Genomic DNA, 15920 nt, shown 5'->3' with positions numbered 1-15920 from the left:
GTGTGCGTAAGGTTTTTTTTTCTGTGCTACTGGGGTCAGTAGCTCTTCCTCAGTTTTACAATGAGAAAAGCTTCTGATCAGTGAGGTAGGCCTCAGTCTGGGATTTGGCTAGCTCAGCAATAAAACCTGCTGTGGTTGTAAAACCTGCTTCTTGGATGTTTACGGTATGTGTTCCCCGTCTCTGGGGAATTTGACGTGTGGGTTCCCCTGAATTGTGCTGAGAAAAATAATTGGTCTGAACAGTTAATCCACCACCAGCCCTGTGTGTGATGCTGCACTAAGTGCAGAGAGTATAAGTCACTGTGGCCATTGTGGCAGGGCCTCATCACCAAACAGTCCCCCCATCTTCCCATCCTGTCTGTCATTCTGAGAGTCTATATTCTGTATTTTCAGAACAAAGCGTCTCCTTCCAATTGGAGTAATTAGAAGAATGATCTGACCTTCACTGAAGTGGTGACATTGTTTTACTGGTTTCTGTTTAAAGAGATTTAAAATGTTACAGACAGTTATTTGCAGGAGCCATTGTGTACTTTTTAAATCTGAAGTTGCATTTGGAACAAGAGTAGGACAGATTATATTTAATTATATCTTTCATTGCACTCCACAAATTGAGAAACGCTCCTGTCCAGATCCCCAAGGCAGTCAGTTATTGACACAATCCCCTTTGAATTCCCTGCCTTGTTCTAAAACTTTCACATAAAGTAGATCTGAATTGTCAATTGAAAATTGCACATTGGAGATTGTTGTTTGCTAATTGTGTTCATCCTTCTATATCATTCCAGATCTCTACACGCTGCTATTAGAGGACATTCTGGTTCTGTCCCAGAAGCAAGATGACCGGTTATTGTTGAAGTGTCACAGTAAGAACCTTGCTGCCAATGCAGACACCAAACACATCTTCAGCCCCATCATAAAACTGTCTGCTGTGCTCGTGAGGGAGGTCGCAACAGGTTTGATAGTTTTTCCGTCCAGGTCAACACTCAAATAGTTTTGAAAAGAACAGGATTGAAACTTGGGGGCTAAAGGCTTGAGACTCACAGAAAACAAAATACTGCCGATGCTGGAAATCTGCAATAAAGACAGGAAATGCTGAATAAACTCAGCAGGTCTGGCAGTGACTGTGGACAGTTAATGTTTCGAGTCAAGACTGGGTTGCATAGTCTAGGCTTGTATTCTCTCCAGTTTAGAAGATTAAATGATGTTTGATATTACTAAAGGATTTGATAGGATAGAGAGAAACTATTCCTCTGAACACAAGGAACAGAACCTGGGTGAGGCCATTCAGGGATGATACAGGAAACAATTCCTCACACAAAATAATGGAACTCTCCTTAAAAATAATGGTTAAGGTTCAAGACCAGCCAGTAATGTCAAATGTGAGATGATAGATCTTTCCTATTCTCAGTTATTAAGGCTATGGAACCAAGACAGGTGATGGAGTTAAGATACAGGTCAGTCATTTTCTAATTGAATGATGGAATGGCCTCCTATAGATGTAGATACCTTCAGGAGCTTCAGAAAATGAGAAGTGTTTACTGGTTCTGATTGTTGATTGGCCATTGGGCTTTATCCATTACAGATAACAAGGCTTTTTTTGTCATCTCAACATCCACTGATGGTGCACAGATCTATGAGCTGGTGGCCCAGACAGTGTCGGAACGGAAAACGTAAGCATGTAACATGGTTACAATTTTGATTTGTGCTTTAACCTTTTCTATAATGCTAGACATTTTAACAATAGATAGTTTTGTAAAGCAGGCAGACAGTACATATTAGAAAAGAAACATAGAACTATTTTTATTCAATATATAGTAAGATTTTTCAACATTTGTGGAAAAGGCCAAAACAGGAAAATTGGATTCCAGAATTTGCATCTTGAATATGAAAACAGGGAAGTGATGTGAATTTACACAGGACGGTGCTAAGACAACACTCTGAGCGCTGAGATGTTCTGGGAATCTGACTTTGGGAAGGCTATTAGACCATTAAGAGGTTAAGCAGGGATTGGTTAGAATAAGGAGCAGTAAGTAATTAGGGTTATAAATGGCGAATGTTGCTTTTCTTGGAAGGCAATATTGAGGGGGCTGTAACTAATGTCAAAATGCTGGAAGAAAGCAGTAGGGTAAATGTGAGAGAGTTTCTTTTGGTCAGTCAGTAACCAGAGGATACCACTTAGTTGTCACTAGAAGATGAAGGAGGAAGTTGGAAGAATTGTTCAATATATAGGAAATGCTTTACCTAAAGTAGTTTCTGAGATTACAACAGCAGCATTGTTTTAATGGAAATGGAACTGGTTATCCAGTTAGAAAGAGGGAGAAGTTAAGGAAATCAAATTGCATCAGACTTCTTTTTATTCATTCATGGGCTGTGAGCATTGCTAGCTAGACCATTTATTGCCTATCTCTAATTACCCTTGTAATGGTGCTGGTGAGCTGTCGTCTTGAACCACTGTAGTCCCTGAAGTGTAGGTACTCCCACCGTGCTGTTAGGGTAGGAATTCCAGGATTTTGACCCAGTGACATTGAAGGAACGGTGGTATGTTTATAAGTCAGGATGGTGAGTGACTTGGCAGGGAACTTCCAAGTGGTGGTATTTCCAGGTATCTGCTGCTGTTGTCCGAGATAATAGTGGTCATTGGTTTGGAAAGTGCTCCATAAGGATCCTTGGTGAGGTTCTGCTTCAGCTAGCACTGATGCAGGCACAGTAGTAAACCATTTAGGTGCAATTCTGTTCCATTATTCAGTCAAATTATGACTGATCTGTGACATAAAATCACTGAATCATAGAATCTCTACAGTGCAGAAGGAGCCTGCAGTGACAATCCCAGCCAGCCCTCTTCCCGTAACCCCACATATTTACCCTGCTAATTCTCCTGAGACTAAGGGGCAATTTAACATGGCTAATCAACCCAACCTGCCCATCTTTGGACAAAACTCCACATATCTGCTTTCTCCCCATGTCCATTTGATATACAGAAATCTATTGATCTCTGCTGAAAATTAATGTTGATCCAGATATATAGTCAATATCTTTTCCCAAAGGTAGGGGAGTCTAAAACTAGAAGTAATTTTTTCACACAGAGGGCGGTGAGTGTCTGGAACAAGCTGCCACAGATAGTAGTAGAGGCGGATACAATTTTAGCTTTTAATAAGTGTTGAGACAGTTACATGGGTATAATGGGCATAGAGGGATATGGGCCAAATGCGGGCAATTGAGATTAGTTTAGGGGTTTAACAAAAAAAGAGCGGCATGGACAAGTTGAGCCGAAGGGACTATTTCTATGCTGTAAACCTCTGATTCCAGCATCATTTGCCACTTGGGAAAAAAAAACATCAAACATCTTTTTCATACAGAAGTGTTTCTAATTTCACTCCTGAAAATTCTGGCTCTAGCGAATGTTGTCCCATTGTTTAAGAAGGGGAATAGAGTCTTTCCCGGGAATTATAGACCGGTGAGTCTTACTTCTGTTGTGGGCAAAGTATTAGAAAAAATTATTAGGGATAGGATTTATAGTTATTTAGAGAGTAATGAATTGATTGGAGATAGTCAGCATAGTTTTGTGGAGGGTAGGTCGTGCCTTACTAACCTTATTGAGTTTTTTGAAAAAGTGACCAAAGAGGTGGATGGGGGTAAGGCAGTTGATATGGTATATATGGACTTTAGTAAGGCGTTTGATAAGGTTCACCATGGAAGGCTTCTGCAGAAAATGCAGATGTATGGGATTGAGGGTGATTTAGTTAATTGGATCAGGAATTGGCTAGCTGATAGAAGACAGAGGGTGGTGGTTGATGGAAAGTATTCGTCATGGAGTTCGGTTACAAGTGGTGTGCCTCAGGGATCTGTTTTGGGGCCACTGCTGTTTGTAATTTTTATAAGTGATCTGGATGAGGGTATAGAAGGATGGATTAGTAAATTTGCTGATGACACCAAAGTCGGAGGAGTAGTAGATAGTGAAGAGGGGTGTCATAGTTTACAGAGAGACTTGGACAAGTTGCAGAGCTGGGCCGAGAGGTGGCAAATGGAGTTTAATGCGGAAAAGTGTGAGGTAATTCACTTTGGCAGGAATGACAAATGTGTAGAGTATAGGGCTAACGGTAGGACTCTGAATAGTGTTGACCAACAGAGGGATCTAGGTGTATATGTGCATAGATCCCTGAAAGTTGGAAATCAAGTCGATAAGGTTGTTAGGAAGGCATACGGTGTCTTGGCGTTTATTGGTAGGGGGATTGAATTTCGGAGCCGCAACGTCATGTTGCAACTGTACAAAACTCTGGTGTGGCCGCACTTGGAGTATTGTGTACAGTTCTGGTCCCCACATTATAAGAAAGATGTGGAGGCATTGGAGAGGGTGCAGAGGAGGTTTACCAGGATGTTGCCTGGTATGGAGGGAAGGTCCTATGAGGACAGGCTGAGGGATTTGAGGTTGTTTTCGTTAGAAAGAAGGCAGCTAAGAGGAGACCTTATTGAAACGTACAAGATGATTAGAGGTTTAGATAGAGTGGACAGTGATAGCCTTTTTCCTCGGATGGAGAAAGCTAGCACGAGGGGACATAGCTTTAAATTAAGGGGTGGTAGTTATAGGACGGATGTCAGAGGTAGGTTCTTTACCCAGAGGGTGGTAAGGGTATGGAATGCCCTGCCTGCAGTTGTAGCTGCGCCAAATTTGGGGGCGTTTAAGAGGTCCGTGGATAGGTTTATGGATGGAAAGGGAATGGTGTAGGTTAGAGGGTCATTGCTTTTTTCTTAATTGGTCGGCGCAACATCGAGCGCCGAAGGGCCTGTTCTGCGCTATAACGTTCTATGTTCTACGTTCTATGTTCTAACCTTCAGCTTATCCCCATCATCCCAGACTTGAACCAGTAGAAATACTCTTTATCAGTTCCCTTTAATATCTTGAAAGCTTATAGACTGGGCAAACCTAATTGGCAGAGAGTATGAAGGATTGGTTCATGACACCTTTGAGTGTCGGGAACAGACTATTTTGGATCTAGTATTATGAAGTGAGAAAGGATTAATTACCTTATATAGAAGCCTTGAGGAAAGAGTGACCATAATTAATAAATTTGTTAGGAAAATCAGAAAAAGGAGTATTTCTTAAATGGTGAGAGGCAAAGGGACTTGGGTATTCTTGTTCATGAGTCACAGAAAGACAACATGCAGACACAGCAAGCACTTAGGAAGGCAAATGGCATGTTGGCCTTTATTACAAGAGAATTTGAGTACGGGAATAAAGATGTCTGACAGAAAGTGTATAGAAGCCTTAGTGCGACTGTACTTGGAGTGTTGTGTGCAGTTTTACTTTCTTATCGGCAAAGATGTACTTGCAGAAGGAGTGCAACAAAGGTTCACCAAACTAATTCATGGGTTGGAGGGATTGTTATTGGATGGGTGAATAAATAGGGCTTGATAAGGTAGAGGCAGAAAGGATGTTTTCTCTGGCTTTGGTGGGGTGTCAAGAACCAAGGCAGCCTCAGAATAAGAGGCATGTCATTCAGGATTGAGATGAAGCAGGATTTCTTCACTTTGAAATTCTCTAGCCCAGAACACACAACCAAAACTATTGAGATATAAATAATATTACGATATAAAGGACAGCTTACAATACAGTAAAATCCTGTAGTCGATGTTGCATGTGTCCTAGGTAGAAATCAATAGATTTTTTTACATATTAAAAACATCAAGAGATATGGCGATAGGACAGGAAAATGGTGTTGTAGTAGAAGATCAGCCATGATCTGATTGATGGACAGAACAGGCTGGAAGGGCTAAATAGCCTCCTCCTACTCCCATTCCTTGTGTTGTCAGGGGCCTCTAGGGAAGAGCGACCAAAATATGATATAATTTACTATTGACTTTGAAAGTGGGGTAACTAATTCCTTTTGCCTGGGGCTAGCAGGGCTAGAAATAATGAGATACTCCAACTCAACTCAATGCGTGGTTGAAGGATTGGTGTAGGGCAGAGGGTTTTAGATTCGTAGACCATTGGGAAGTCTTTATGAAAGAGGGGCAAATATATAAGAGGGATGGGGTACAGTTAACTGGGAAGGGTGTGAATATCTTAGCTGGAAGGTTAGCTGGAGTGTTTCGGCAGTGTTTAAACTAATATGGAGGGGGGGTGGGGATGTGGACGGAACTGGGATTGGGGATAGGGTAAGCCCGGAGGGTAGGAAGAAGGATCGGATTGTTTCTGAGTGTCTTCGGTGCATGTGTTTCAATGCTAGGAGTGTGACTGGCAAAACAGATGAACTGAAGGCAATAATGTTCGAAAGGAAGTTGGAAGTGGTGGCAGTGACAGAGACTTGGTTAAAGGAAGGGCAGGACTGGCAGTTGAATGTTCCCGGGTATAAGTGCTTCAGGCGTGATAGGGGAGGGTCGCAGAGAGGTGGGGGAGTGGCGTTGTTAGTTAAGGATTGCATCATAGCAGTGCAGAGGGAGGGAGGAATAGAGGATATAGGAATTGAGTCGCTATGGGTGGAGTTGAGGAATAGGAAGGGAGATGTTACTATGTTGGGTGTGTACTACAGACCGCCCAACAGCCCGAGGGCTGTGGAAGAAGGGATAAGCAGGGACATTCTAGATAAGTGCAGGAAGAATAGGGTGGTGGTAGTGGGAGATTTTAATCTCCCCGGGGTAGACTGGAAGGTGCCGAGATCAGAGGGTGCTGACGGGGAGGAATTTGTACAGTGTGTAATGGAAGGATCCCTGGAGCAGTATGTGGATAGCCCGACCAGGGAGGGGGCTATACTGGACTTGGTTCTGGGGAATGAGCCTGGGCAGGTGGTTGACGTTGAAGTAGGAGAGCAGGTGGCTAACAGTGACCACAACTCTGTCTGGTTTAAGATATTAATGGATAAAGATGAAGCCTGTCCTAAGGGGAGGGTGTTAAACTGGGGGAGGGCTAGATACAACCGGATTAGGCAGGATCTTAAAGATACGGACTGGGGTAAGCTGCTTGATGGCAGGTCGACGCTGGGTATGTGGGAGTCTCTCAAGGGAAAACTAAAATCTTTGCAGGAAAGGCACGTGCCGGTCAAGAGGAAGGATGGGAAGGGTAGGATTAGAGAGCCGTGGGTAACTAGGGATATTGAGGACCTGGTCAGGAGGAAGAGGGAGGCGTACATTAGATCTAGGCATTTGAGGACAGAGATAGCGTTAGAAGAATACAGAGAATGTAGGAGAGAACTTAAAAGGGGCATCAGAAAGGCAAAAAGGGGCCATGAAATGGCTTTGGCGGGTAGGATTAAAGAAAATCCTAAGGCATTTTACTCCTATGTTAGAAATAAAAGGGTGGTTAGAGGGAAGATTGGTCCTCTCAGGGACAGAGGAGGGGAACTATGCTTGGAGCCTGGGGGAATGGGGGAGATCCTGAATGAATACTTTGCGTCGGTATTCACGCAGGAGAGGGGCCTGATGTCTGGTGCTGTGCTTGAGGAGTTTGAGGATCCGTTGAGGGATATAGTCATCACGAGGGAAGAGGTGTTGGGACTTTTAGACAGTATAAAGACGGATAAATCTCCAGGGCCTGATGGCATCTATCCCAGGCTGTTAAGGGAGGTGAGGGATGAAATTGCTGGGCCTCTGACGCAAATCTTTGTCTCTTCTTTGGACACAGGTGAGGTCCCAGAGGATTGGCGCATTGCAAATGTAGTACCGTTGTTTAAGAAGGGTCAGAGGGATAACCCAGGGAATTATAGGCCGGTGAGCTTGACTTCAGTTATAGGCAAGCTAATGGAGAGGATCCTCAAGGATAGGATGTATGAACATCTGGAGCGCTGCAATCTGATCAGGGATACGCAGCATGGCTTCGTTACAGGGAGGTCGTGCCTTACGAATCTAGTGGAATTTTTTGAAGAGGTGACAAAAACGGTTGACGAAGGACAAGCCGTTGATGTTGTCTATATGGATTTCAGTAAGGCGTTTGACAAGGTCCCTCATGGTAGGCTGATAGAAAAGGTGAAGGCTCATGGGATACAAGGCCAGGTATGTAGATGGGTGGAGAACTGGCTTGGGAGGAGGAGACAGCGAGTAGTAGTGGAAGGCTCCTTTTCCAATTGGAGGCCTGTCACCAGTGGTGTGCCGCAGGGCTCGGTACTTGGACCTCTTCTATTTGTGGTATATATTAATGACTTGGAAGAGGGGGTAGGTGGTGTGATCAGCAAATTTGCTGATGACACCAAGATGGTTGGATTGGCGGGTACTGAGGAGCAGTGCCTGGCAATGCAACAGGACATAGACAGGCTGGTAGATTGGGCAGATAGATGGCAAATGGAATTTAATCCGGAGAAATGCGAGGTGATGCACTTTGGCCGGAATAATGTGGAGGGGAGTTATACGATAAAAGGTAGAACTATCCGGAGTATAGATACGCAGAGAGACCTGGGGGTGCAAGTGCATAAGTCCCTGAAGGTGTCGGTACAGGTGCAGAATGTGATGAGGAAAGCGTATGGTATGTTAGCCTTCATAGGAAGAGGTATAGAATATAAGAGTAGGAGTCTGATGTTGCAGCTGTATAGAACGTTGGTTAGGCCTCACTTGGAGTACTGCGTCCAGTTCTGGTCGCCGTACTACCGGAAGGATGTAGAGATCCTGGAGAGAGTGCAGAGGAGATTTACCAGGATGTTGCCTGGTATGGAAGGGCTGTCTTACGAGGAAAGATTGGATGAACTTGGGCTGTTTTCCCTTGAGAGACGTCGGCTGAGGGGGGATCTAATAGAGGTTTATAAGATTATGAAGGGGATAGATAGAGTAAATGGTGGTAAGCTTTTTCCGCTACAAGAAATGGATAGAACGAGGGGTCACGGGCTTAGGGTGAGGGGGGCTAGGTATAAGACAAATATTAGAGGGCAGTTTTTCACGCAAAGGGTAGTGGGGGTGTGGAATGCACTGCCGAGTAAGGTAGTGGAAGCAGGCACGCTAGGGTTGTTTAAGAGTCACTTAGACAGCCATATGAGCGGGCTACATATAGGGGGATATAGTAGGCCTTACTGAACATTGTAGGCTTGGGAATACGTTTTGCCTCGAATGTTAGTCTTTGCCTGTTTAATAATGAATTTTTTTGTCTCCACAGGCATTTAAGTCCAGCAAGGGGCATGCAGGCGGCATGTTGTAGTGGGCTGCTCTTGGATGTTGCTTCGGGAGTTGCCTATTGCTTCATGTCGTTAGTGTGCTTAAACTGGACCATCTCGAGGGCAACATGACAGCTCAGAGACTATCTCTGTTGCTGTGCGGACACATGGATTTGGGCCTGTGTCTGTGGGAGTTTGCACGTTCTCCCCGTGGTTGCGTGGGTTTCCTCCGGGTGCTCCGGTTTCCTCCCACATCCCCCAAAGATGTGCTTTTAGGCTGATTGATTGGGTACTAAAATTGTCCCTAAATTGGACCTCCCTGATCCTCGCACGTTAGGCGTAGACTAAAATCATGAATAGGTCACTGAGATAGTAGGACGGCGGCGCGGGCTCGTTGGGCCGAAGGGCCTGTTTCCCGTGCTGTGTTGTTCTTTGTTCTTTGTTCTTTGCTAAAAACATTTTTGACATTGACAGAAAGCATTTCCACCAAGTCTATAAATGGCGAGAGATTTCCAGCTAAGTAACTGAATGGGTCACTGTTTGAGAACCTGTACATGTACAGATGTGATCACACAAAAAACTGCTTCCGTTTAGTTGAGAGTCAGTAATGTGAAGCTGTCTGTTTGAGGTGGGATTTGGTGATTAACCTTTGACTGTTGGGGTTACAGGTGGCAGTATTTAATTACACAGACTTCAGGATCAATTAAAGCACCAAGCCACCATGTGATCCCTGAACCATCAGTTACAGAGTAAGTACTTCAGTCAGGTTGAATTAGATCGCTGATTGCTAACTTTTCAAAGAGCAGATTGAGTTAGTGTAAAGTTGGTAAATGCATTCATACAATAGACACAGTTGAGGAAGAGATTCAGCTGTTTCCTAACAGCTGAGTACAAGGAAAGTGTGGATTAGGAGGGACCCCAATATCACTAATCCCTTTATGAAGACCAAGCTTTTGTTAATCTCACAGTAACAAAGGCCGGTGGAATTTTCACAATCCAAAATGAGACTTGTTCCATCGACCAAGTTTTTCATAATGTGACTCTGCAATGATGCAAAAGCAAACTAGAGATGAAGGGATTGCTGGCTGGACCAGTCTTTGTTGCCCAGTTTTAATTATCATTTAACTGAGTGGCTTGCTTGGCCTTTTCAGAGCGCACTTAAGAGTCAGTCACCTTGCTGTGGAACTGGCATGACATGTAGGCCAGATCTGGTAAAGATGGCAGATTTCCTAGCTCTGGATTACTCGTCCAGTGACATTACCACTCTGCTACCATCTTTCAGTCAATCGGAGCGAATGGAACCAACTCTGATCTGCAGAGTCAGAGCTCTCTCTCTCTGTGGAATCTCTTCTAGACCCACAGCTTCACCTCCCAGAACCATTTTCCTCCAATCCTGGTTCTCTTGTGCCTCTAATCCACTCTTTACCCCACTCTTGGTGACCATGCCTTCAATCAGCTAGGGTTTAAGGGTAGGAACTTCCTCCTAATTCCTTTAGCCTCCCTCTCCTCCTTGATGCTCATATCGTTGAGTAGCTTTTGGCACCACCATTATGTTTCGGTTTTGATGATGTCTGGATGAAATGCCCACGCTGCTGTTCTTTGTTGAAATCTCAGATTCCTGATGTCTTTTACCAGTGTGGCCTATCAGTGCCAGGTTGCTGCGATTCTTCCCTAATAAAGTTAATGCTGAACTATTTACCATAGGAGTGAGCAAGAGGATGAGGAGAATCTGCCCATAATCCAGCAAAGTGAATCATGCAAAGTTCCAGGAAGAATGTTGGGCAATAATGTATCAACGCAAGGTACTAAAATCTATCAATGATCAGTGTGTTCATTAAACTTATTTGAATCAGTTCCTGGGGGTGTCTGTGGGTGACAAGGTCACGGGGGTGAGTCAGGGTCGCCGAGGGGTGTTTGCGGGGGTGAGTCAGGAGTGATGGGGTCACGAGGTTGTGGATGACTGAGAGGGATTGGCTTACACTAGCTAAGTCTTGAATCGATTACTTAGCAAGAGATGTGATTGTAAATTTTTATATTTGTTTCTAAGCTTTGTACATGAGCTTCTGTTTTTGATTTTTAATTTCTGTAAATCTGATTAATTAACCTGGACTTGATCTGGTTTCTGGGCAGATTTGGAACATACTAAGTGGTGGGACATTAGTGGCATGGCATTGCTTCAAGGCTTTGAGATTATGGAGTATTTGGAGGCAGCATTCTGTGATCATTGAGGTGGTTAGTGTGTGGGAGATTTAATGCATAATGACTGACCCAGATATCCTCAATTAATATCACATTGTGGCTGGTCATAGCAGGAGCCAGCATTAGTGTGTAATGGGATTGAGCCCCTGGATCCTTACTGAAGGCCAGACTCACGAGGAGAATACGCACAGGATTAAGCAGAAAAAATGCAGCACCTGTTTTCAGGAGGTGGTCACACCGCAGCTGTAGGGACTTGAGGAAGGAAGGGAATGGGTGACCACCAGGTAGTCCAAGAGACGTAGGCAGGTAGTTCAGGATCCCTTGGGGTCTTGCTCGCAAATCGGTATTCCATTTAGGAGGCTGATGAGGGCACTGGCTCCTCCAGGGAGTGCAGATAGAGGCAAATTTCTGGCATCATAAGCAGCCCATATGTACAGGAGGGGGAGGGGGGTGTGAAGAGAGACAGGGCAATAGTAATCGGAGATTCTAAAACCAGGGGTACTATGGCCATCAGTGTGACTCCAGGATGGTATGTTGCCTCCCTGGTGCTAGGGTCCGGAATGTTACTGAACAGCTGCAAGGCATCCTGAAGGGGGAGGGGGGAAGTCATGGCACGTGTTGGTACCAGTGACACAGATAGAAAGAGGGATAAGGTCTTGCATCAAGGAGTTAGGCAGTAGGCTAAAATGCAAGATCTCTTGGATTCTCATCTGGGGTTCTGGTCATCAAATTATCGGAAGGATGTGATTGCAGTGGAGGGGGTGCAGAGGAGATTCACCGGGATGCTGCCTGAGATGGAACATTTAAGTTATGAAGAGAGGCTGGATAGGCTTGGATTATTTACATTGGAGCAGAGAAGACTGAGTGGCGACCTGATTGAGGTGTTCAAGATTGAGGAGCGTGGACAGAGTCAATAGGGAGCAGCTCTTCTCCTTAGTTGGAATGTCAGCCACAAGGGGCCATGGGTTCAAGGTGAGGGGCAGGAGGTTTAGGAGACGTGTGGAAAAAAGGTTTTTACCCAGACGGTGATGACTGTCTGAAATGCATTGCCTGGGAGGGTGGTGGAGGTGGGACGCCTCACATCCTTTAAAAAGTACCTGGATGAGCACTTGGCACATCACAATGTTGAGGGCTATGATCTAAGTGCTGGCAGATGGGATTTGGTGGGAGTTCAGGTGTTTCTAATGTGTCAGTACAGACTCAATGGGCCAAAGAATCTTTTCTGCACTGTGCAATTCTATGGATGCGAATAACTGGCAATCTGCATTGCAGCAAAAGAGATGACATCTGTGACCGATGACACTCTGAATCTCTCGATGTCGAATAAGCAGCAATCTCACGCAATCACCTTGATGCAGGAAGCAGAAGAACAGGCCACACACATACAGGAATATGCCAGCCTGCACAGAACAGCTGCAGGACAAGTGCCACACAGAAACAGTGAGCCACACTGTCCAAGCCAGGGTCGACCTTCAGTCTTGGCACTCCCCTGTTCCCGAGCCGAGGTTGCACTAACAAACCGTAAGTAAACTCCACCAATCATAGGATGTGTGAAGAGCAAGGAGTCACTTGGGATCAAATCTGAGTTTGTGTTGGGGCGTGAGAAGAGATTTGCTGATTTGTCCATGTTACTGAGACACTCTCACACTCAGACTGGAGATCCTTTATTGATGTTCTCTCTGTTAGCGAGCTTTTAGAAAGTTTTGCTCAATGCTAACTTCATCCATGTAATAAATGGTAAGATTCTGAGAAACCTTGGCATGAATGTAGATCAGGGTCATGGAAAGGAGGAAGTTAAGAGGGCACACATAAGATATTAGCAGAATTAGAATACAAGAGCAGGAAGGTGAGACTAGAATTATATAAAAGACTGGCTACACTCTGGCTAAAATACTGCATACAATTCCGGTCACTGCTTTACAGGGAAGATGTGATCTCACTGGGATGGTACAGAGCAGATCGAGGAGGATGTGGAACATTCTCTCTGTGGAAAGATTGCGTAGGCTGGATTTGTTTTCATTGGAGCAGACAACATTGAATTTTATAAAATTCAGGGGCCTAAATAGAGTTTAAAGGACAAAGAGAAACGCAGGAGAAGGCCCTTCGGCCCTCCAAGCCCATGCCGGTAATGATACCTTCACTAACCTCAAAAAAACCTCTGCCCTTGGTCTGTATCCCTCCATTCCCTCCCTATTCATGTGCCCACCCAGATGCTTCTTAAATGTTGCTGATGTGCCTGTTTCCATCACCTTCTCTGGCAGCACATCCCAGGCACCCATCACTCTCTGCGTGAGAACCCTCCCCCCACATTTCCCTTAAACTTTCCACCTCTCACCTTGAACCTGTGCCCCCTTGTCATTGACACTTCCACCCTGGGAAAAAGCCTCCGACTATCCAACCTGTCTGTGCCTCTTATCATTTTGTAGACCTCTATCAGGTCTCCCCTCAGCCTCCGTCTTTCCAGTGAAAACAATCCTAGTTTATTTAACTTCTCCTCATAACCAACACCCTCGAGACCAGGCAACATCCTGGTGAACCTTCTTTGCGCTCTCTCCAAAGCTTCCACGTCCTTCTGGTAGTGCGGCAACTAGAACTGCTCGCAATACTCCAAATGCGGCCTAACCAAGGTTTTATATAGCTGCTACATGATTTCCCAACTCCTGTACTCAGTGCCCTGGCTGATGAAGGCAAGCATGTCATATGCGTTCTTAATCACCTTGGCAACTTGTGTTGCTACTTTTAGGGAACTGTGGATCTGCATGCCCAGATCCCTCTGTATGTTAATATTCTTAAGGGTTCTGCCATTTTACAGTACAATTCACACCTAAATTTGATCTTCCAAAATGCATCATCTCGCATTTGTCCAGATTAAACTCCATGTGCCATTTCTGTGCCCAAGTCTCCAATCTATCTATATCCTGTTGTATCCTCTGACAGTCCCCAGTACTATTAGCAACTCCACCAATCATTGTGTCATCCACAAACTTACTAATCAGACCACATGCAGTTGCCTCCAGATCATTTATATATACTGCAAACAACAGAGTTTCCAGCACTCGTCCACTAGCTACAGATCTCCATTCTGAAAAACACACACCACTACATTCTGACTTCTATAACCAAGCCAGTTCTGTATCCATCTATCCAGCCTTGAATCCCATGCGATTTTAATTTTTGTAACAGTCTGCCATGTGGCGGCTTGTCAAATGCCTTACCAAACTCCATATAAACTGCATCCACAACCTTTCCCAATTATCAATTCTTATCAATTATCTTTGTCACCTAATTCCATAGGAGGGACTTATTTCCATTAGCAGAGAAGTTGATAACCAGTAGGTTTAGATTGAAAGTAGTTGGTTAAAAAGATTAAGGGGGGGTGGTGAGGGAGAAGTCATTTCTCACCGAAAGTTGAGAGAGTCTGGAACAGCTGAAAGGGTGAAAGAGACAAAAGTCCTCATGGTATTTATATAGCACTGGAATTATCCTGAAGTTCTGGAACCTACAGCACCATGCCCCACAAGCTGCAAACTGAGATTACGATGCATAACCTTTATATTGACACAAGAGGTCCAATGATTCTTTCTCTATCTTAAATTTCTGTAATGCTCTTCCATGACAAATTCCTCATGTCAGCAGGGAATGTGGTGGAGAGGGATTGGATCGGCGATGTGGGGTCTTTTGCTGAAACGTGACTGGGGTAAGGTTTGTATCCAGGTACCTGGCAGGTATAGGTGAGCCCGGGGAAGCTTTGACTTCAACCTTAAAACCTCTGTTCAAACATTGAATATTTGATGGTGCTGCTGCCCTTTATTGTATAGGAAATAATTTTTACATCTAAAAATGTCTCTTGACTAAGTAAGATTTCTTGTTTGATCGATGACAGCAGTTAACATGTTGAGTGTGGGAGTCACAACCACAAAAAGTGGTTGAGGGGAATAATGTGGATAAATTTAAAGGGCGTTAGATAAGCAGATAAAGGAATAGAAATCTTACTGATAGAAGGGGGAGGATGGAAATGGCTCCAATAAACGCTTGCATGGTCCTTTTGGGATGAATTGCCTGTTTCTCTGCTGTATATCCTGAGTAATTCTAATCCTCTATTCCTCCAAAGTTCATGCCTTGAAGCAATTGCTGTCCATTCACGTGGTGAATTCAGAGGAAGATGGCAGTGGTGGAGGCTTCCTTCAGCACATATCAGACGAAGACAGTTTGCTGGTATCGCTAAAGCAAGAGGCCGAAGAGCCTCCGGACTATGCAGCTTATTGTCACTGCGACTCGTCTGACAAAGTTCTGCAACATCAGGTCGAATTAGCCAATGGGACTCTGGAAGAATCAGAAACTCGAGCAAGTGTTAGTGAAAGGACTAAACTTAGCTGTCACTTTACACCAGAAGCAGCTCACTGCGAGCGGAGCATAGCTGAAGAACATGGCCCAGAACTGACAGCAGATGATGCTGGTGAAAGGTTCTATGATGCCCCAGAAGATCATGCAGATGAACATCAGTCAGAGAGGAATAGCCCAACTCCTAATAGAGCTGAGAGGTCAAAATCACAAACATGTGCGCCAGGTTGGTGTCATGTGGCCGCCTTCGGCAGCTATTCTCTGGAAACTGTTCTGATCCGGACCGGATTGTCTTCCATAGTACAGAAAAGATTT

General features: G+C 44.6%; 1 protein-coding gene across 2 annotated transcripts in view; it reads left to right on the top strand.

The window, feature by feature from the left end:
- LOC145359958 (rho guanine nucleotide exchange factor 12-like) overlaps positions 1–15920 on the top strand; it is a 156698-nt gene that overhangs the window by 123495 nt on the left and 17283 nt on the right. For both annotated transcript variants that reach the window (XM_080214851.1, XM_080214850.1), the window contains exons 33-38: positions 783–950; positions 1580–1667; positions 9734–9814; positions 10770–10867; positions 12537–12785; positions 15376–15831. In XM_080214851.1, the coding sequence (XP_080070977.1) occupies positions 783–950; positions 1580–1667; positions 9734–9814; positions 10770–10867; positions 12537–12785; positions 15376–15831 (1140 nt within the window). The remainder of the gene's footprint in view (positions 1–782; positions 951–1579; positions 1668–9733; positions 9815–10769; positions 10868–12536; positions 12786–15375; positions 15832–15920) is intronic.

Source organism: Carcharhinus amblyrhynchos, chromosome 29 (genome assembly GCF_965287045.1).
Source record: "Carcharhinus amblyrhynchos chromosome 29, sCarAmb.v2.hapA, whole genome shotgun sequence".
Taxonomy (NCBI): domain Eukaryota; kingdom Metazoa; phylum Chordata; class Chondrichthyes; order Carcharhiniformes; family Carcharhinidae; genus Carcharhinus; species Carcharhinus amblyrhynchos.
Note: the sequence above shows the minus strand (reverse complement) of the source record. Positions and strands in the feature narration are given on the sequence as shown.